The sequence below is a fragment of the Cryptomeria japonica genome, chromosome 6 (genome assembly GCF_030272615.1).
Source record: "Cryptomeria japonica chromosome 6, Sugi_1.0, whole genome shotgun sequence".
NCBI classification, from domain to species: Eukaryota; Viridiplantae; Streptophyta; class Pinopsida; order Cupressales; family Cupressaceae; genus Cryptomeria; species Cryptomeria japonica.
The window spans coordinates 172,030,478-172,052,239 of record NC_081410.1 but is presented as its reverse complement, the minus strand read 5'-3'; the positions used below and the strand labels follow the sequence as shown (position 1 = coordinate 172,052,239).

Here is a 21,762-nt window from a genome sequence, read left to right as displayed (position 1 = left end):
ACAATCATTGTAACTTTTTATACAAATATAATATATACTTAAAATTAAATATTATATTATATATCAATCAAACCAGCAACTTTAAAATATAATAAAAGTAAACCATCAACTTTAAAATAAAATAAAAGTAAACCGTCAACTTTAAAAATTAATAATAATAATATAATAAAATAACAATTTACCATAACTAACTACACAAACTTACTTTTTTTTCATTTGTTCAAAAACTTTAATCTTGAGTTACAAGATCATTATGTGGTCAAGTTTATCAAACGGCTTTTGCGTGTTTGTTATCACTCCCAAAATGTTTTAATTCAATAATTGTGAACGGAATTTATCTTTTCTCTGTACTGTAGCTGTAAGGATGGCGAGAGTGAAATTTCAGGTGATCTTCGCGGAAAAGAGTAAAAATTTGACAGAGACAGAATATGCGTAAGATTTGCGTGTGAGGGGAAGCAGCCAAGAATCGGAGTCATATGCTGGTTAAGGTGGCGAACATGAGGAATTATTCCATTTTCTGACAGAAATGGCCGACAGTCAAATCCACGTCAGCTATAAACCGCGTTTGTCAAATTGCGATGCACGCACGTACGTCGTGGCCACCAAGAAAACCCATCAATACGATTAAAATAATACGAGAGGAGGTTTCCCTAATATCTACTTCATTTATTCTGGTTTGTATTATTATTGGTGTGAGCAGTGCAGAGGAAGAAGGAAGAAGAAGGAATGGGTGCGAACAATAGTCGGTCAGGGGCAGGGGCAAGAGCTGGTTTTGCGCAGAATCGTGGGCTTAATCGCCAGAGGCGTGAAGGCAGGATACGGCCGCTCATTCGATCTCTCAGCTGTGGAACAGTCTTTCCTCGTTTTCACCTCGAGGTGGTCTTTTCGTAAAACTTCTTTATTTTGAAAAAGTATTTTCCAAATATGTGAGCAGCAGCAAACCATTTATCAATTCCCAGGGGCCCTTTTCATCTTGAACAGAAACCCTGTTTTCGGGTTTTGTTATAAATTGCCTCGGTCGCGACGGCAACAAGGTCTTCTTTGCTTTTTTTTTGGCAGCAGGGAATTTTTGTTTTCAATTTTAGCATTAGACCTTGGGGAGGTAGTTTCTGGTTCATGGTTTCTGAGACTAGATGATGTCAATTTCTGCAAGCGGATTTAGCTGAAATTTTACAGAGGGGTAATATCTTGTTTTGGGAATTTATGTTCGTTCACAAGTTTTGTGTATTCTATGTCAATTTGTTTGCCTAGAAGAGAATGAATGCTGGATTATTTGGGGAAAGTTTTAAATGGTTATATGTATTTCAGTTTTCCATTTTGAAAAAAACAAATTGCACTTAATTTATGCTCTCATTCGAAGTCCTGTTTTTGCCAAGGAATTTATCATGGAATGAATGTCATCATTTAAGGTAATTTGTGTCTCTTCTGTCTGATTTTGTATAGAGTGAATGCCATCTCAATGAAGGGATTTATCCCCCCTTTTTCTTTTCAGGGAATGGATGTTGATGGGCATCTTAATTTTTTTTATCTGTAATTATTTCTGAAGTGATACAACCTGGTTACACAGATATAGGCATCTCTGCCCATAAGCTGGTTACTAAATACTCAATAAGCGAACACCTGTACTAGAAGCGGCTAATCTGCCAGGATAAGGGGATCCATTAGGCCTATTTGTTTGATTTTCATTTAGTTCATTTTTTTTACAATGGAATGAATGACATGTATTAATATTTGCTAAAATTCTTTTGCTGGGTAACTTTCAACTTAGATACCGCAATTCAGGAATGTCTTTATGTCGAATTCACCCAGGGATTATACCTGGCGTCATTTGTAGGGCACATTTTGGCTAACAAGTTGGATGGAGTGTTTTACCCAACTTGAATACTTTGTCTTACCTCCTTGAGATTTGTACGTGGGGCTGTGCTACGAAGTCCATGATGCATTTTCTGAAGGGGTATATGCTATTTTGTTTTCGGAGTGCAATTTTGTTTAAGCAAGTTATCTAAATAGAGATGCATTTTGATTTAATTTTGTATGAAATGAATGCCATGGAATAAATGCTATATTCTTTGAGAATCATATTTCCAATATATTCGTAAAGGATGAATTTCATTTTATCCCAGACTTTGTGGGTGGAATAATGCTATGTAATCTATGAAATTTATCTCTATTGTTTTTAGTGAAAGAATCTTGGATTATTTGAGAAATTGATTGCAATGTTTATAGGGAGGACGTGAATGCTTTCTTATTTGAGAAATCTATCTCAGTTCTCCTACACAATGGACGCCATCTACTTCAATTAATTTGCCTCCTCCTTTAAACAAATAAAACTCTTTACTTTGTGAAAATGCTTTCTGGCATCATTGGAGCACCTATTTGCTATGTTCTGATTGTCCAAGGTTCAAGGAGGGGTTTGCTACACTGCAGCAGAAGACACAAATTCAATAGGGAATGGAGATAACACTTCATTCTTTTCCAATTGGCAGAAGGTGAAAGGAGGCGCTAGGGTTTACTCCATATTGAAATAACTATTTACGATATGCATTTAGAAGTCTTTTCATAGTGTTATGAAGACAAATGAAGTATATATTGTAAGTGATGAAAAGAGCTGGAATTCTCTATCAACTATACAATAGTAAGTTGACTGCAGGTACTCAAAACTTAAATATTTTGGTAACTACAGTAATTTTATCTATATTTATGTAAATAAATTGGGAATAAGCCAATCTAATATTTGAAACTTTTATGGAAAATTAGCCAGTTGGCAAAAAATGGCTCATGAAATTTTCTCTTGAGGTAAGGAGACAAAGTCATATTTAGTAAACTATGTTGTCCTATAGTAAGGAATTATATTAATTAATTAAAAGAAGTATCTTGTAAGATCGATGGACTTCAATCTTTTCCAATGAGTGCTCTGCATGTGCCTTGGAAGGAATACTCTTACTTCATTTATGAGCAGCATGCAATTCTTGAGGCAAGTCAACTGTGGAAAGGCTTTAATTGTTCTCAATACTTTTTTCAGAATAAATATACATAGATCATTTATCATGGGCCAGGTTGCGAAACAACAATTATGATATCTATTTGCAACTACTTGTATGGTTAATACATTACAAGCTATATAGATGCATTTTTAGTCTAGGCTGACAGAAATAAGAATAAGAATATAACTACATTGGACGTGAGCCTAGAAATAGATTTTGGAAATAAGAAACATTTTAGGAATTTTAATAATGCAAACTTTAACCATAATCATTTTTTTATAGGGAAAGAAAAGTTGCAAATAAAATATTATATTTAGATTCTGGACCTTTAAGAATGAAGTAAAGTGTTTTTATTGTGATGGAAGGAAAAGCTCATTTAAGACTGTCAAAAGCAATCAAAAGATGCTAGAAAAGAACTTTGTACGGAAGAAACTCTTAGTGATAGTCCAACATGAGACTGAGTCAATAGAAGTTTATTTCAAGGAAGCGCTTAGAGTAATAGGTCAAAAGACAGATCAGAGATATGTTGAACTGATTAACAGTTGATTATCAAAATTCATTTCGCAAATTTTAATGTTGCTTTGCTGATATTGCCAAGAGGCATGCTGGTTCTTGAGAATGGATTTTGGAATGTTGCAGCCCCCCAGCTGTTCCATATTTGGTAAGATAGCTGTTGGTGATCATTAATGCATAAGGCTTCCCTTGCTTTCTACAAAATATACTTCACTAATTGGTTTGAAATTGTAGAGACTAGCTGCCACTGCACATTCTAAAATGAGGGTTGTTATGCACATACCCTATGTACGATGATATTACGTTTGGTAGTTCTTGAAAAACTTGAGTAGACTAACATCATAAAAGTATGGGAATCAGATCATCATGTATCATAACAACCAAGACAGAAGATTTTTGGCAAAACTTGGTTGAGATATCTGAGAGAGATTGTATCTTACACAATTCTTATTCTATTTTAATGGGTACTTCAAAGTGGCCCTTTAGCCAGCATAGGGGTTTAACTAAATTTTTCTGACTTGATTTTCCAGGGCATCATATAATTTGTACCCTGAGGCACACTTTACATTCCAGCTGGGCCGCTCCTTTTAACTGCAACTTCAATTGATTGATGCTCACAATTGCACCTGGATTAAACATATCAGTGAGTGGATGCTTATAAACTGAACCCAACTTCATCAAACGAGAAAGCCAATAGTTATGTTTGTGCATCAACTATTCCCAAAGCAAGCCACATCATATGGGTGCAAAGTAATCGGCACATCAAGTCTTTTGGGTGTCTCCAGTACGTATTTATTAGATACATTACAAATGTAAATGCCATGTGGCATCGAATATGATTTATCCCATGTTTGATGCGGCTTACTGAAGGGATAGCTGATAATTTGTTCTTGTAGCAGGTTCAAATTGCTGTAGACTCTGGAGATCACATACTTAAAAGATAATTTTGGTCAATTTTTTTTGACTTTTTTTTTCTTGGCTTTATTTTGATTAATTTTTATTTCACTCAACCTAACGTGACATGATATTCACATATGTTGACTATTCTATTGAAAATTCTTTGAATTGATCTTGCACTCTTCCCTTTCTATTGCTAAAGTGTTCTGCGGCACATGAACTTAGTAAGGCCAAGAATCCTCTAACAAGTATTCAACAACACATCTCTTCATCAACATCACAAGCTGGAATTCACAATTGCTCATTCTGCAATAGATTTATTCTACCCAGTTTTAGTTTTTTTCTATTTTACTGAATCAACCAGGCATACCTGGGTACAATTTGATTTGGAATCAGATTCAGGTATAAAATGTCTATGGAATTGTCTAGGACATTTTTTTTCACGTTTCGAATCATTCATTAATGTACCCAGACGGTTCCAGCTTCGTTTGGGCATTTCCTGAGCGTTTCCAAAGGCTTAAAGGATTTCCATATATTTTGTTTTCTTCTAAATCCTAAATGACAGCCATTTTCACTTGCATCGAGTTTGACAAATTGGTATACTGAATTAGTAGGCTGCTGTATATAAATGATTTATTTATATTTTTGGTACAGTTTTATCTATCCCTCCCCTTTCTCCCAAATTATATGGTTGAGCTGGCATACTCTACCCACATACCCTCACCCAATTCTGTTTCGGAAACTTAGGTCACTTTTCCTCTGAGCATGGAAAGCTTTGTGTACCACCATTGAACTGGATAGGAAACATGTGTATGACTTATTCTCGAAAAGCCCTTAAGGTTTTTCCAGCTCTAGTTACTTTCCATTATTTAGGATATACTGAATTAGAGCAAGTCTGATGCAGAGAAGGATAGGGGGTCACCTTAATAACAGCCTTGCCCTTGTAGCCAAATCCTAGAACACTCAATACACACATACATTATTTGCTGAAAAGATCATTGAAGACAACGCCAAAATTAGATTTTTTATTACTACTGTTTAACAAAAAACTGTTACAAGCCAATGTTGGTCACGACTGAATTGTAACAGAGTACCACAGAATGGTTATTGTCGCAGAACAGATCTCTAGTAACAATTATAATACTCACTACCACAGATACATAATGTGCTACCTTCAGCTACAGAAGGTCGCTGTTAATGCTACAGAACATGCTACAGGATCTAAAGGTTGTTTGCCTCTCGTTTTTTACTGGTGAACGAATGCCCAAAAACAATTTGAAAAGTAAAATATAAAGATTTGGCTTTCAGCATTTGGCAGATTAATTCTTATCCTCCATGTTTATCCATCTACTGTTGACTTCTTGTCTTTGCTCACTTCTGGATTTGTAATTGCTGCAATATTCTCCATTCGAACAATGATGAGCAGCCAAATTGTAGGTTCTTCTTTTGTTTTGTCTTTCCTAAGGCATCATATCCTCTGCCTACAACACCTTTATGACACTCCCTGTGTGCTAGCTCTGCAAAAGTGTTACATGTTAGTTAATGGAAAGGTTGAGCTATGATCACCACATTATCAGCATGAAGCACTTGTAGTTTGGAAGAGATCAAGCCCTTTACAATCTGGCTGAAGAAAACCAATAAAACTTGTTTATTTGCCTTTCAAAAGATCATTGTTTTGGCCACCACATAGCTATTGTATTTTCAACAATAGATGTGTTAATATTGCAAATAAATTTCTGTAGCACCTGTGTTATGGTTGCAAACAAATTTCTGCAACAGCTGTGCTAGTGCTGCAAATGACTTTCCCCAACAGTTATGTAGTTGCTGCAAATAACTTTACACTTCAGCTATGTGACAGCAGCAAATGGCTTTCTTAGCTACATAACTGTTGTAAATGACTTCTGCAACAACTGCATAACTACTGCAAATGAATTTTCGCAACAATTGTAAGGCTGCTACGAAACAAATTTCTGCAACAATAATGACTGCTATGGAAGAACTTCACCCTTAGCTATTTCTACAGGGTTTGTCTATTCTTGTGCTCGTAACTCATTAGTTTTTTTTTGTAATGTCCCCTATTGGGATATTGGTATATTTTACCCCAGAACACCAATTGAGGTATGAATTATAGCATGGAAGTGCAACTTGCCTCTTTATGTCTCTATTTAGACCCTGCAATCAGGTTAGTTATCATTATGAAATATGAAGAAACATATAACCATCAATATTACAAAGAGAGACCTAATCATCATTACATAATGTGCATGCGGGATTCAATAATACTTCCCCTGCAACCTATCCTCATTACGGAGTCCCTTGGAACATCATATAAGGCGCCTCGAGCTTATTCTTTTCCATCAAGCCCAAGAGCACAAATGACACCTGCCATTCGGCCTCCTGGCCTCACTTGGGATTGCTCTACTTGAATGGAACCTTACTTGCATCCTATATATGCACATTATATTCTACATTCCATAATGAGATGGTGCGTTGGATGAAGTGTTAAGGAATCTTCTATATAGTTTATTATGCCCGATATCATAATAGCAATGATAGAAATATATAAATATATGTTAACAATAATATGTTAATGACATCCATTACTACATGGAAGACAAAATAGCAAATCAGTAAGATCATGGTTTATGCATTATGCATCATACCCAATGCTTGTTAACATATGAATCTGCCAATTATATGCTTACATCTGAAGCTACTTGCTTCCTTTTGATCAATTGCTCTTCATATGCTTTTTGATGCCCTCTTTGATTTCTTTGTTGATCTTTTATACCCCTCCATCAATGGTGGAGGGTCATGATCTTCTCCTATGGTCACAACTGCTCCCTGGAAGAGGCATCTCTTCTTGCTGATCGATGCCCCTTAGTAACCTGTGTTTTAGTCTCTAGTGATGGTTCTTTATTGATTCTGATGGCCTGACTTTCCCTTATTAATTCTGTTGTCTATAAAGCAAAGGTATTTATATTGCAATTAATACTTAAATGTTTCCCCAAGGAAAATGCTTTCTCAAGGATTATATTCTCACGAGCAACTTATAATTGGCCTGCAACACCTTTGTCTTGCTGTAGACAGACGGCTGTAGCGTTTGGAGAAATTGTGAAGTCTTATCTAAGACAATTTCTCGCCTAGGGTTTAGACTTATTCATTGTTGGGTCTGATGTCATAGTGAGGACATGACATTTTGGGTGACGCAAGATTGTTGTTTTTCCTAAGGACACTTCTGCATTGAACATCCTGAGCAATTGAGAAATATGAGCTCTCGCTCATGAAACTTTATTGAAACTTTCTAGAGTATAACAATAGCAAACATAGTTGGATTCAATCAATTTGCATCCTCTATACCCTTGGTTCTCTACTTGACCATATACTCAACATACTACTTACCTCTTGTTTGCTTGACAGCAATGTATACTCTCTTTCCTTTTCAGGTATTTGTTTTTCCTAGTCAAGAATCTGAAAATCTAATTCTTCAGTGTTATCTACATGTTGTCTTCTGAATGTGTAGAGATATGATTGCCCTTAGTGTAATGTCCCCACTTTGAAATACAATTTAATGATATGTGCTAATATAATAAAATTAAAATTAAAAATATATAAGAAAACAATTAAAGATAATTAAATTTTAATTAAGTTAATGAATGGTCAAAGACATGAAATGAAAAGTTGTGGCTCCCTCAAACATGAGATATAAAGGGAGAAGAGAACCTCATTTGAGGGGATAATTTGGGGAATCAGAAGTGCAGATCTGATATAAATAAGAAATGCAGATCTGAATGTGAAAGGTTGTGTTCCTTTCAAAAGGCAGAAATGATGAAGAGTTACACTCTTTCAAAGGGTGCCGATGGTGAAAAGGGTGCGTCTCTTGCCAAGGGGCATACATGATGAAGAGGTGTGACCTCTCCCTCACATTGGAGGATATAAAGAGAAAGTCTCATTTGAGGAGGACATCCAAGGGAGATCAATTTGAAGAATAATTTATTATTCTCAAAGTGCAGCAATGGAGAGTGATGACTCATTTCTTATGAAGAGGTGTGACTTCCCACAAATGAAGATATGAGGAAGAGATTAATTCAATTGAAAAGGGGGAATTGGAGGAACCATCCATAAGATCAAATGAGACAAGAGAGTCAATGGAGCAATATCTAATATCAGAATTAATAGGGGTGAAAATTAGGAGACTTTGATATTTACAAGGGCAAGATATAGGGCAATCCCAAAAGGGGACATTACACTCAGGCAGTTTCAATCTCATATGTATTCTCAGAAAAAATTCTTGAAATCCTTGCATGGCTCAATCTTTTTCCATTTTTGTTATAATTCCTTTTGGAAACCTCTCACCTCAAGGGTGCTAATACCCAATCACCAATGTGGAATTTCTTTCCTTTCTCGTTTGGTCAAAGCACTCATTGAATCTTCCCATGCTTTGCATCAGTTGGTTCCTCACTTGTTTGTTCACTTCTTTTATAAACTCTACCAAATCTTCTGGTTCTGCGATCCTGACACTCAAATCGGCTTTGGTTGTCAACTCTGTGACACCTCTATAGGACCATGCCTATACACTATCTGGAATAGTTACTTCCCTGTATTTTTGTTCAGTGAGTTATCATATGCAAACTCAGTTTATGGCAAGACCAAGTCCTATTGGCCCAGTTTCTTTTCTACAAGACATACTAGCAAGGTTCCAAGGCTGTGGTTTACAATGCCAGTTGGTCCAATGTCCCCTTTTGGGATTGCCCTATATCTTGCCCTTGTAAATATCAAAGTCTGCTAGACTCCATATGTTTAGAGTTGGTATGTGGAATTGAATTGTAGATTTGTAGTTAACTTATGCCACAGTTTTCTCCAAAAATGACCAACAATCTTGGAATCCCTATCATGCACCATACTCTTTGGCAAGCCTTGCAAACTCAGTACTTCTAAAAATGGTTGGATCATCCACCTTCTTGCATGCTATGAAGTTTGAAATCTTTGAAAACCTACCCATAACCAGAAAAACTGAATCATTGCCCTTTTGTGTGCAAGGCAACCCCAATACAAAATCAATGCTTTTATCTTTCCATGATCTCTTGGGTATAGGTGATGGTTTGTACAATCCCCCATTTGAATTGTACCCTTAGCATAGTGACATAATCTACAATTTCGCACAAATTTTCTCATATTTGTGCTCATCGTTGGCCAATAATATCTTTTGCAGGGGTGCCAAACCGATCTTGCAAACCTCTACTATGTTCTCTTTTATTAAATTCCTTCTCATTGATACTTGCAGTAAGCACAATTGTTGCCCTATGATCAACAATGCAAAAAGAAAACCAGCCATGTTGTTCTTTTTATGCTTGGTTCCATACATGTTATCCAGCTTCTTGGAATCTGATATCTTCCTTTAACAATACAATGGCTTCTACTTGCATTGTAGTCAATAAAAGACTACTACTTGAGACATCTGCTATTTGTCACATTTCCATATTTCCAAAAAAATGAATAACTTTGAAGAAACTCTTAACCTTTCATATGCCTTCAATTCAATTAACCTTGCATGTTGATAAAGTGCAGTACTTGGTGGTTTGTATACAAGACAAACTCCTTTGAAAGCAAATAATGTCTCAATTTCTCCATTGCTTTTATGATAACATGGAATTCTTCATCATATATTGAGTATTTCTTTTTTGCATCACTTAGGCTTTTGCTGAAGAATACTGTTGGGCTTCCATCTCAACTAAAAACAAGTAACATTGCTGCCCTGCTAGCATCACAATCAACTTGGAACATTTTGTTGATTTCTGGTAACTTTAACATTGGCTGTTGAGTCACCTTTTTTTCCCAAAATTTCCAAACTCTTTGCTGTTGTTATAGTCTATGCCTCTGATAGTTTCAGCTATTGGTGCACAATCGTGTTGAAGTTTCTCATGAACTTCCAGCCAACCCAAGCAAACTACTTGCTTCATGCATGCTCTTGGACATTAGCCGCTCCAAAATGGCTTTCACCTTTTCCAATCCATCCTTAATTTGGCTTTAGAGACCACAAAACCCAAATACACTAACCTGGTTTTGAAAAAATCTGCATTGTTCAATATTTATCAATCGCTTCTTCTCTCTTTAGTCTTTTTAACACTTTTTTTTATAATATTTTTTTAAGGGCAAGCGCTTTTTAACTGGAGCTATGAACCAGTGAGATCACATAGGAGGACCTCATCTCCATGTTGTGAGCCAAGGCATCCTCAATGAAGCACCTGTACGGCTTGAGGATCTCATTTCTATTGGCAGATGTTTTTCCGGGATGGGGGATATGGACAGTCACAGTCAGCGGGGGGCGGGATAAACCTCCACTTCACTGTACCGCCCAGCTTAGATGGCACGGCGTGAGGCTCGGGGGTTTCGACCCCGAGACCTCCACCCGGAGGTGAGCAGCCTACAACCGCTGCGATACGGGGACAACCCTAGTCTTTTTAACACTTGTTTCAAATGTATCAAATGCCTTTCTTTTTATCTTGCTAAATATTGCAATATTGTCCAAATAAACAATGACAGAATTACCAAGTTATGGTTTCAACACTTCATTTATAAGTCATAAATGTACTTGGTTGAATACAATGAAAGATGGTTACTAAGGCCATGTTCTACTTGTCACCTTTCTGAATTTGGATTCGACATAACCACTTGTCAAATCAATCTTTGTGAAGCTTTTGTTCCACTCAAACAATCTCTTTGATCATTCATTTGAGGTAATGGAAATTTGTACTTGATGAACATCTTGTTAATTGTTCTAGGATTTGTGCACATATGTTGCTTTCCAACTTTCTTGGGTGCTAACACTACTAGAGCTGCAAATGAAGCTTTCCCTTATTAATCCCTTCCCCAATAACTCTTGAACCTGTCTGTTCACCTCTTCATTCTCTGATAGTTTCAACTTATATACCGCCTTGTTTGACAACTAGCTCTTGGGATCGAATCCATGTGATGATTGATGCTCTTTGTTGGTGGTAATCCTTTTGGTAGATATTTGAAAATGGTTTTTTCATGTTCAATCAACAAATCCTTCACATCACCAAGTTTTTCACTTTCTTTGTGTCATCCCATCTTGCATAGGATTGGGAACGAAAGCTAGTCATGCATTTCTCTTACAACCTTCAAATATTGTTTTCCAAAAATAATTAGCACCTGAGGACTCTTGTTTACTTCCTTCTTTTTGTCCTTCAGCAGGCTCAAGGTGTACTTTCCATTCTTAATAAGGGTGTAGGTGTTACCTTACCATCATGGATGGTCGTCAGTCAAATTGCTAGTGTCTACTTAACAATACACGACATACATCCATGGGCATGATATCATGCCAAACATTATTTTTGTAGAAACCAATCTGAATAGTGACCAAGAATTGTTTATCTGCAAATTCTGTCCATTTTTTCTCATTGGAAGCATTGACATTCATGTATGGTTCGTAAAATCATTGTTGTCTTTTTGAATCTCACTGCAGCTTGAAGGAATTAGTCCAGTATATATTCTGCGTATGGAACATATATAGTGAGTATTAACCTAGTTGTGACAATATACATACATATATACATGTACGCACACACACGCACACACACACATCCATATACATACATACAGGTTATGATATGTATGTATGTATATATACATGTGTGTGTGTGTGTGTCACCAACTGGCCAAGGGGAATCCTCTAACAATGAGACCAATCATGTTGAAGATAGGTGAGGTGAATAGAGTATGTCAAAAAAATGCTACACCCAAGTTATTGTTGCAGAATAATAGAACATGATGCTGATTTTATTCCTGCATAACAGATTGCTACCGAGAGTTACTAACGCTTAAAAAATGCTATAGACGAGTTATTGTTGCAGAAGAGAACATGGTGCTGATTTTGTTCCTGCAAAATAGATTGCTACCAACAGTTACAACACTCACCACCATAGATGCACTACTCGCCGAAAACTCAGTGAGTTTCTAGCTCAGGTGAGTAATAACGCCATTGACTTGCCAGCAAAACTCGCCTAGTTTTTGGCGATTACTTGGCAAGTCCGTGTTTAAAAGAGGCTCAAACACGTCAAAAAACTAACAACTTTTTTTTTTCAAGTCAGTCTCATTCTCTGCATCAGACTATATACATGAAATATAACTTAAGTATAAAAAAAGAAAAAAAAAAGACATTGAAATGAGTCACATTTCAATGTCTTTTTTCTTTTTTTCCTTTCTTATACCTCAGGTTATATTTCATGTATATATTGGTAGGATGTTTGAGAGTGGTTTCAGATCTCTAGGAGTTATAATGCAAATTCTAGGTTTTAGAAAATCTTTTAAAGTTTTAGACTTAGTCAAATTTCAGTAATTAGTAGGCTCCTATCAGCATTCTCTCACTCTCTCTATCTCACTCACTTTATCTGCCCTGAATTTTAGACCTATTTATCTTCCTATCTCTCTTCCTCTATCCCCTCTCTCTACCACTCTCTATCTCACTCTCTCCTCTCTTCCTCAAGATCTAGACCTATCTCTCCCCCCCTCACTCTCTCACCCTTAGACCCCCACAAGGGGTGCTACCCTCAACATCATTTTGGCGAGGTGGAGGAGCCACATCGGACTCCTAAGACTAGACCCTCTAGTTCTATCTCTCCCCTGGTTTTCACTAAGCTGGGCAGAGGAAGATTTAAAATGTTTTGATGTAATATTTACTTTTAGTTTTACAAAAACAATTTGCTATTTCATTTTGTTTCAGTCTGTCAATCATCAGCATTCCACAAGAGGATGCCATTTTGTACCCAATTTGCATTTAAATCAATCAAATATATCTAGACTCAGCTTGTTTCTTTTGTGTACTCATTATTGACTCATTGAATGCATCTTCTCATTGAATTTTGCAAAAAAAATGCATTTCTAATTAAATTTAAGCAATTTTTGAAGTTGCTGAGTTTTTTGCCAAGTTTTCGCCGAGTTTTTTTTTCGGGCCTTGGCAAGTTTTTATTTTTGGTGAGTAGTTCAACTATGCTCACCACTACATCTACAAAATATGCTACCTTAAGCTACTGAAACTCAGTTTTAACATTGCAAACATGTTACAATATCTGTAGATTGTTTACCCTAATTTTTTCTGTGGTAAAAATTAGAGAAGCTAATACAAAGATTTGGCTTTCAGCATTTGGCAGATTAACTCATCTCCTTCTATGCTAACCTTTCATATACCACTAACTTCTCGTCTTCTTACACTACTATAGTTGTAATTGGTTTAAAGTTCTCTGTTCAAGCAATGACGAGCAGACTGTAAATCCCTTTCTTGTTTTTTCTTTTCTAAGTCATTATTTCCCATCCATGACACCTTTATTATGCTTCCATGTGCCTGAAAAGATGTCTCCTCCACGTGGACTCTTCATGTTCCCATTCTGCTGATTGGGTATTAATCTGCATAAGTAGTGTTTCATGCCTGTTAACAGGAAGATTGAAGTATGAAAATCACTGTGTTATTGACATGAAGTGTTCCCCATTTGGAAGATTTCAAGGCCTGCACAGTCCATCTGAAGGAAACTATTAGAACCATGTTATTTGCCTTTGAATAGTTTGTTGATGAGGTTCCCAGACAATTGCCGTGACTGATTTTCAGCAATGAATGTGTGATTGCTGCAAACAACATCACACAGCAGATGTGTAATAGCTGCAAATGGCTTTTCCACAGCAGCTGTCTAATTTCTGCGAATGATTCATATAGCAATTGGATAACTGCTGCAAATGACTTTCTATTTCAACTGCAAGGCTGTTACATAATAACTCTCTCTAGAAACAATGACTGCTATGGAACAATTGTTTTTACCAAGTCTGAACATGCTTGTGCTTGTAACTCATCATTTTTTTTGGGGTGATGTGAGATTGCTGTTTTACCCAAGGATGCTTTTGCATCGGATTCCTCCTATACCTGCTGTGAATTTCTTTTTGTGAGACAGCCAGCTGCAATGTTTTCATAGTTTCAGCACTCTTCCAATAGAAAATCACATTCACATAGGCTTGGCTTTGATGATATGATTGTTCAGATCTGCTGCAAGAGTTATGCAATGTGAGCTATGATATTTTTTTTTGCTAATGACTCTGCGGATTGTCGAGAGGATTGCAAACTTTGCCAGTTTCAATCTGGCTTTTGAAAGAAGATTTTGTGTTTCCATTGGTACCTGCAGCATGAATATTACAAAGAACTTCTTAGATTCCAATTATTCCTTGATGAAACATCAGTATGCAGAAGGAGATGCAGATCATTCCTAGGTTCAAGAGCATTGATAATAGAAGAAACAAGACATCAAGATTAGTTTTTGTTATCCTCAGATGTTTTACATGACAGATTGCAGAGTATGTAAGAGGGGTTGCATCTTCTGACATTTACTACTCTTAATCCCTACCATAGGCTTAGCATATCACATGCAGTATTGTAATCATAAACATCACTTCTGTCTTGAGTAAATAATTGTTCTTTTATTTTGGTTTACCTTGTCACTCCATTTGCACAATAAATCTTCTGTTTCTGAGTTACCAATATGAAATTCTATGAGGGTAGGATTGAGCATGCTTGGGAAATTAATTCCACTGCTACACTAATTTCATAAAATTGCATATAGCATCTTGTTACAACAATCATTATGAGATGCTAGAGTAACTATGATATCCATGGAGAACCTCTAAGGAATAATGCTAAGGGGATGGAAACTGATATAGTTATTTAATTCATTTGTTCAATGCTTGTCTAATTGGGAAGATAGTCACGGTGACTTGATATTAACAACATGGACCCATATTCATCTAGTGATAAGTAGGATTGAAAACAACACAAACTAGGAAGCCTCATGTTGCAAACTTATAAACTAAGGGACTTGAAAGTAAGGTTATTTGATGTGGATTCTCTCTTTTAATTACTTTTATGATTCTAAATGTAACTTAAACATCTACACTAGCAAAAAGGAGTTCTAGTGTCCACAACTTGATGAATTTAGAATTTGCTTCAGTGGTAGGGACATTATAGCTGAACTCAGGATCTCAATCTGAAATTGTTTGCTTTATTCTCTGGTATTTGAACTTTGCCTAAGCTAATTCCATTGTTTTGGCACAACTACTTTTTGCTATACATTAAAACTATCCATAATTAAACAATTTCATTGATGAAGGCTTCTTAATGGTTGGAAGACTGTATGGATGTATTTTATAATGGTGCTGAATTTCACTGTATTAATCATTATTTTTTTGTCGTTATTAGTCTTCTCTGTCTGTGCATTGGCGCGAAAATGAATTGTAGTATTAGTTTTGTATGATTCTGTATTTTGCATTTATTTTGGAATTTTTTAAGATACAATTAATCAAATCAAAGTGTTCCTTTTCTATATGACCCAACTTATCTGAGGGATGTGTCCTTATGGGGGGGTGGGTTGCACATTTTATTACCATTACCATACTCAATGGAATTAAGTTAATTCTATCTGCTCTTCTTCCTTTTTCTATTGACTTGGGACCCGCTGATATGAAGTATATACTGATTGCAGGGCGAGGAACCTCCAGCTGCAAGCCCAAGAAACTTTACAGTATATGAAGAAGATGAATCTTATGGAAGTGAAGTTGCAACAAACAAGAGTTTTAATCCTTCAATACCGACTTCTGAAAATAGAGAAAGAAGCAGTGGACTCGCACTTGGTGAATGTAGCCAAAGCAGTGGTTCATCCAGAGATGGTACAATTGGGTTTTCTGAGAGAGAGTGGGATTCTAGAAGCAGTGAGACCTCAGATTCTTTTCTGGAAGTTAGGGGTCAGTGTTCAGGAGAGTCAAGTGCAGACAAAGATAGTCATTGTTCTGGTACCACTGGCATGCCTTTGTCGGCAACTTCAGTGGGTCCAGAAGCAACCAGCACTCACTTGGTGCAGTCAAGCAATATGCAAGGTGAGACTTCTATTGGAATTGAGGAATCGACTCAACTTTCCACATACCTAGGTGAACATGCATTGTCTTCACCAGTGGAGAGAGGAAGATCAATTGCAACTGTTAGGAACCTGGGGGAGCAGCACGAGAACACCGATAACAATTCCAATTCTGGGATTTCAGATTCATCACCAGCTGAAGGACTAGCAATAGCTGAAGAGCCCATTTCAGAAAATTTTTCAAGAAGGAGCTCCGAGTTGAGAGAGTCAGAGAGCAGAAACTTGCTTCATTCAGGGCCATCAAATTTATCATCCAATGATGCATCCAGTTCAACTGAGGATATTAGCAGTCAAGAGGCAAGAACAAATAGTCGCATGAGATTGTGGCGTGCTCTAACTAGAGCTACTTCTAGAAGACGAATGCCTCCTGCTTTTCTTCTGTCAACTGACATTGATGATCTTGGTTCTTCAAGTGATAGATGGCTTCTTGACTTTAGTGGAGAACTATATGATGATGTAATTGAGGATGAGGGACTCAATACTGGTCGAAGCTATGACTCAGACGAAAGGAGATGGCGTTTCAGATCCCAGGTTGGTTATTTCTTGCTTGGATCACAATCAGAAACATCCTTCGCAAATTTCCTTATCAAGTCATCAGCCTGTGTTCTTTAAAAGCTGAATGCTGGGTACATGTATAAACTCTTACATTTCTTTAAGTCTTTTATCGAAGCAGGCTAGCTTGTGAGGTAAGAGAGTGGTAATCCCACCCTCATTTCTCAGCTTCTAGTCCTGTGGAGCCAAAAACGTTTTGTTACTTTTCTGGTATAATATGTTTTTAATTCTGATGCTAGGAGTGCAGACAATTCTTATACAAATAAAATCATATGGGATAGATACCATCATGTTTGTTTGCTTTTCTTGATATGATGATATTGTTAATGGTGAAAAAATTGGTAATGCAGGTTTGGGCCTTGCAAAGGTTACGTGGTAGTTCTGATGGCATTTTTGGGCATTCAAGCAGATGTGCATCTGGTCTACATGCAGATGGTAGGTGCTCTTGTGAGGCTTATGTGATGACAGAAGAGTCAAGTACACGGGCAAGCATTTCTCGTATAGTTATGCTTGCAGAAGCATTATTTGAGGTAGTTTTCTGCCTTCCTAGACTTTTCTTTGAGTCTATCCTGCATGGAAATGTTGAGACATCTCACATACAGTTTTAAGGGATCCATTTGTGCTTCCAGCATTTCTCACTCATTCTTGTTCAAATTGTAAAGTTGACATAGTATCTAGAAAACTTAATTACATCATATGGTATAATGCTGGGTCGACTATATGTTTCTTGTAGAGAAGATGCATCCTGATTGCATTAACTTTTATATGGCTGTATGAACATACTGCATTTTGTGCATCTTGTTGTTGGTTACTCTTCTTGGTATTTTTTATGCTGTTATCCTCTTCCTATATTCAGTTTGGTTGTTAGATGACCACCTCTGCCTTGCTTGTGTTGTAATTGTCATTCACAACTATTCCGTCTTTGCTTAGCTTTTTTCCTCTCACCACATACATGCAACAAAGCTGGGGGGTGATGGGATTTCAAAGCCATGATATATGATATTGTGTTTTATTGCTGATCTCACATTTTTTGATAAACTTGTTAAATTCAGATAACACCAAACGAAGGGACAAACTGGTACTGGTTGTCATGTTGAGTACTAAAACAGATTGTAACAGAATTTTTTTCCAGCCTTCTGCTATGTTTCAAACCAGAAAAAGCTAACCATATCTAAAATAAGAACAAAAACGTTTATGTTTAAGATGTCATTCAAGGGAAATCCAAGGAAAATAATCATGACCATCTAGGAACACACGATGATTTCCAATGATCTGAAATACAGATACAATTCAAGGAAAATCACATTAGCTGTGGAATTTTATTTGTTACAGAATAGAAAATGACCAATACTGTAAAAAACTGAATTGCCTATATGGTGAAATTTTATTGCAAAAGAGAGCATACAAATAGAGTGATCTCAGTGGGATAGATATATGTTTTGAATATTGAGTTCTTTATCTGATTCAACCTAATTTATAGCTTTGAAATGCAAAACTGAAGTTAATCAATATGCTAATTGAAGGTCTCTGCTTGATGACCAATATGTTATCCCCCATTAGGGCGACATCTGTCCTAGGAACCCAAAAGGAAACTTAAGTTTAAGAACAAATAGCCAGGAAACTAAAATGAACTGTTGGTGTAAAGTTATCTTGGAGGTGCCACTTGCAGGGGTCATAAATCTTTGACCATAGTTCAGGATTCAAACTTAAGATATGCGTTGAAGAGCGTAGGCCATGAACTATTATTTATGATCTCAAGATAGGTAATTAAGCCAAATTCCACTCTGACAGGCTCCAAAAATAAAAAAATTAAGAAAATACCCAAAATTTTGATTTTCAGAAATCTTAGAATTTTGTCCAGAATTGACCATGTGAGTGATCTGAACTGCCACCTAGAACATGGAATGAGAAGCAAACCTACTCACTTGGCCAACTGATTATTAATTAAAGATACTTATTTCGTTCACAATTTGAGAATTCACTTTTTAATAAGTATTTCCTTTTTGTGTGTATTTTTTTGTTTTTGATTGGTTAATTGAGGGTTTTATTGGACCACTGGAATCATTCTGAGTGCTAACTGGTTCCACTGATGGGACCACAAATGGGAAGCCCTATCCTTACAGAGTCAAAATTCAAGCCTGCAAGCTCAATGGCTCAGTGGGGGCTGGAAGCCTGTAAACAGATCGGTCCAGCAGTGGTTTGAATCTGGCTGGCTGTTTAAGCAGTGCCACACCTTAACCATCACACTATGCCCTTAATGGCATATTTTCAAATATTTATTAAATGCAAAGGAACTCAGATTATGTAAATTGCAGAGAAAGAAATTATCAATTTCAATTGTCCATTGATGATCAAAATAGGTTAGTAGAACTGAAAGTATAGGCAATAGAATTAAAACACGGAGTAAGTGGAAATAAGCTTCAAAAAGAGGCTACTAGCTAAAAGCAAACTCAAAACACAGCAGCAAAAATGAGAAAAGTTAAGATATCAAAGGGAATGGGGATTAATCCAAGTTGAGTAAAATGAACACAAGTCGAGACTCAAGACAAAAATGCCATGTGTATTACAAGCATTACAAATTTACAAACAACCACGAGAAATAAAGATAGTCATGAAAGAAGATACTGATAACAATTCTGAATCATGTGATGCCAGACCAGCCTCCTCCTCATCTATCTGTGAGAAAGAGCCAATGCAAGATTTGACAATGGTCATGGGAGAAGACTAGGAATAAGTAGCATGGTTGGGTGATCCTGAAAATGTTTCCTGGTAGCTTGCATTCTAGACTGCATGACAGCAACTTATAATATGAAACGAATTAAATTGGAGGAAAACAAAAATAACACTGAAACTTCTCAACTGCTCCAGCTGCTTGGAAATCCTTAGTGTGCCAATGCCAGAACAAAGTAAGACTGAGCTGATCTTATCCCATCATTTTGTTTTCTGAATTGAAAAAAAAAAGAAAAGAGTATTTCTGTTATTGTTGCAAGTTATGTTGTGCTCAATCTACATTATAATTAGGCATTTTAAGTCCAGTAATCAATAGGTTTCTAATACATGGTTTATAAATTATACATGCCTTGCCATCTGACAATGAATTCATATCAACTAGAACTAATATTAGTCCATCTACAAAAACCTATATTCTCAAAAATGGGTATTTATAGACCTTGAAGTTTTGTCTTAAACTCATCTTTTCTAAATGCATTATTTAAAATGAGATTCACAACGTTAGCTGTCACAAATTTGCAGATACAGGGTTAAGTTTTCTTCACTCACCTCGAGTAGAGCTACCAACACTGCTCTTCAAATGGAGTAATGAACCTTGTTATCCTCACCTGAAGAGTCCATCCTTACTCCTTAGTGTACTGCCCATAACTTTTGGAGGAGGATTAGACAAAATGTGGATGAGGATAGTAATTAACCCAATACAGTGCTTTCCTTTGTATTTGATTTTCTCAGCTGAAAAAACCAGTGTTCCATGGGCGTTGGGGATGGGGGGACCAAGGGCCTAAATTTGGGGACGCGGGGGGGGGGGGGGTGTGGCGGGGTGGTGGTGCTCATATACATATACATATAGTACTTGAAAAACTAGTTTTGAAAAGATGTATAACAGTATAAGAATTAGATTTCAAATGAAACTATAGGAAATACCAAGATTACTTACATTAGTAAATACTAATTGCTAAATGCTAAATAAAATTTGACAAATGAAATTGTCAAATTGGAGATTTCTCATTTCTATCATATGAATATCGAAAAAGGAAAACGAAAATACGAATATCTAATGCCATTGCAAAATCTATAATAATAAAGATGATTACATGATTCATCATTAAAATGAGTAGCCAAATACAAATACGTGTAGCAATAGCATTACAAAAGAGACTAGAGTCAAAGACAAAATGACAAAACTCAAAATGTAGCTAATGGAGGCCTCTAATCATCTGCGAACTCCTCCCCACTGGAACTGCTGGACTCCTGAAGATCAAGGTCTCTCAAGCTCACACCAACTAGCCTTGCATCTGAAGTGGTAGGATCATCCTCATCAATCTGTGAAGGCTCCTCTGGCTCTACATCCCATCGTGCCGCTGGACTCTCCTTGTACACGTGTGTCTTGCGGTCCATGAGACGCAAAGCACTGTGTACAACCACAAGCTTCTCTGCTCTCTTAGAGGTAAGTCTGTTCCTCTTAAGAGAGTGGATGAAGCTATATGTAGACCAGTTCCTCTCAGCAGTTGAAGAACTGGAAACCTGGGATAGCAGACAGATGGCTAGAGTGGTGGTCAAAGATTTCGGGCCATGACAATTCCACCATAAAAGTGGGTCCTCTTGTGCCATAGTGTCTATATCCATCTTTGCCGCATCTGAATAACCTCTAAGAGTGGCAAATCTTCCCCACTCAGTGCGCATTGTGCCGGCATCTCTGGAATCAAACATCTTCTCTATGCACCTAAAGAAACCCGCCTTCACCTCATCATCCTGAATCGGTGTCAGTCTACCCGGTCTAGCCTTGTACCACTTAGGATTCAAGGCAAAGGCAGCCATATGCAAAGGAGTGTTCAACTTGTCCCATCTACGCTGAATGATAGGCTGGATTTGCTCATTGTAGAATGCTAAAGAGGGATCCTTCACTCGCACAACAATCCTCGTCTGGGCAAGCATAGAGTCAATGCACTCATACACCTCTCCAAGGTTAGGTGCATCCCCATCCCCATATCTGATCACCTGGAATACTGGAGAAATGATGGAGACAATGTATTTCGCATCAGTCCAAAACACATCACTCTTCACTATCTCCTTCACCCTTCTCCCCTGCTTTGTCTTGGCCTCAGCCCACCTATTCCACT

General features: G+C 36.9%; 1 protein-coding gene across 1 annotated transcript in view; it reads left to right on the top strand.

The window, feature by feature from the left end:
* Positions 1–328: 328 nt before the first annotated feature.
* LOC131071801 (uncharacterized) overlaps positions 329–21,762 on the top strand; it is a 39,491-nt gene continuing 18,057 nt past the window's right edge. The window contains exons 1-3 of the mRNA XM_058007760.1: positions 329–876; positions 15,932–16,891; positions 17,263–17,442. Of these exons, the coding sequence (XP_057863743.1) occupies positions 727–876; positions 15,932–16,891; positions 17,263–17,442 (1,290 nt within the window). The 5' untranslated portion in view covers positions 329–726. The remainder of the gene's footprint in view (positions 877–15,931; positions 16,892–17,262; positions 17,443–21,762) is intronic.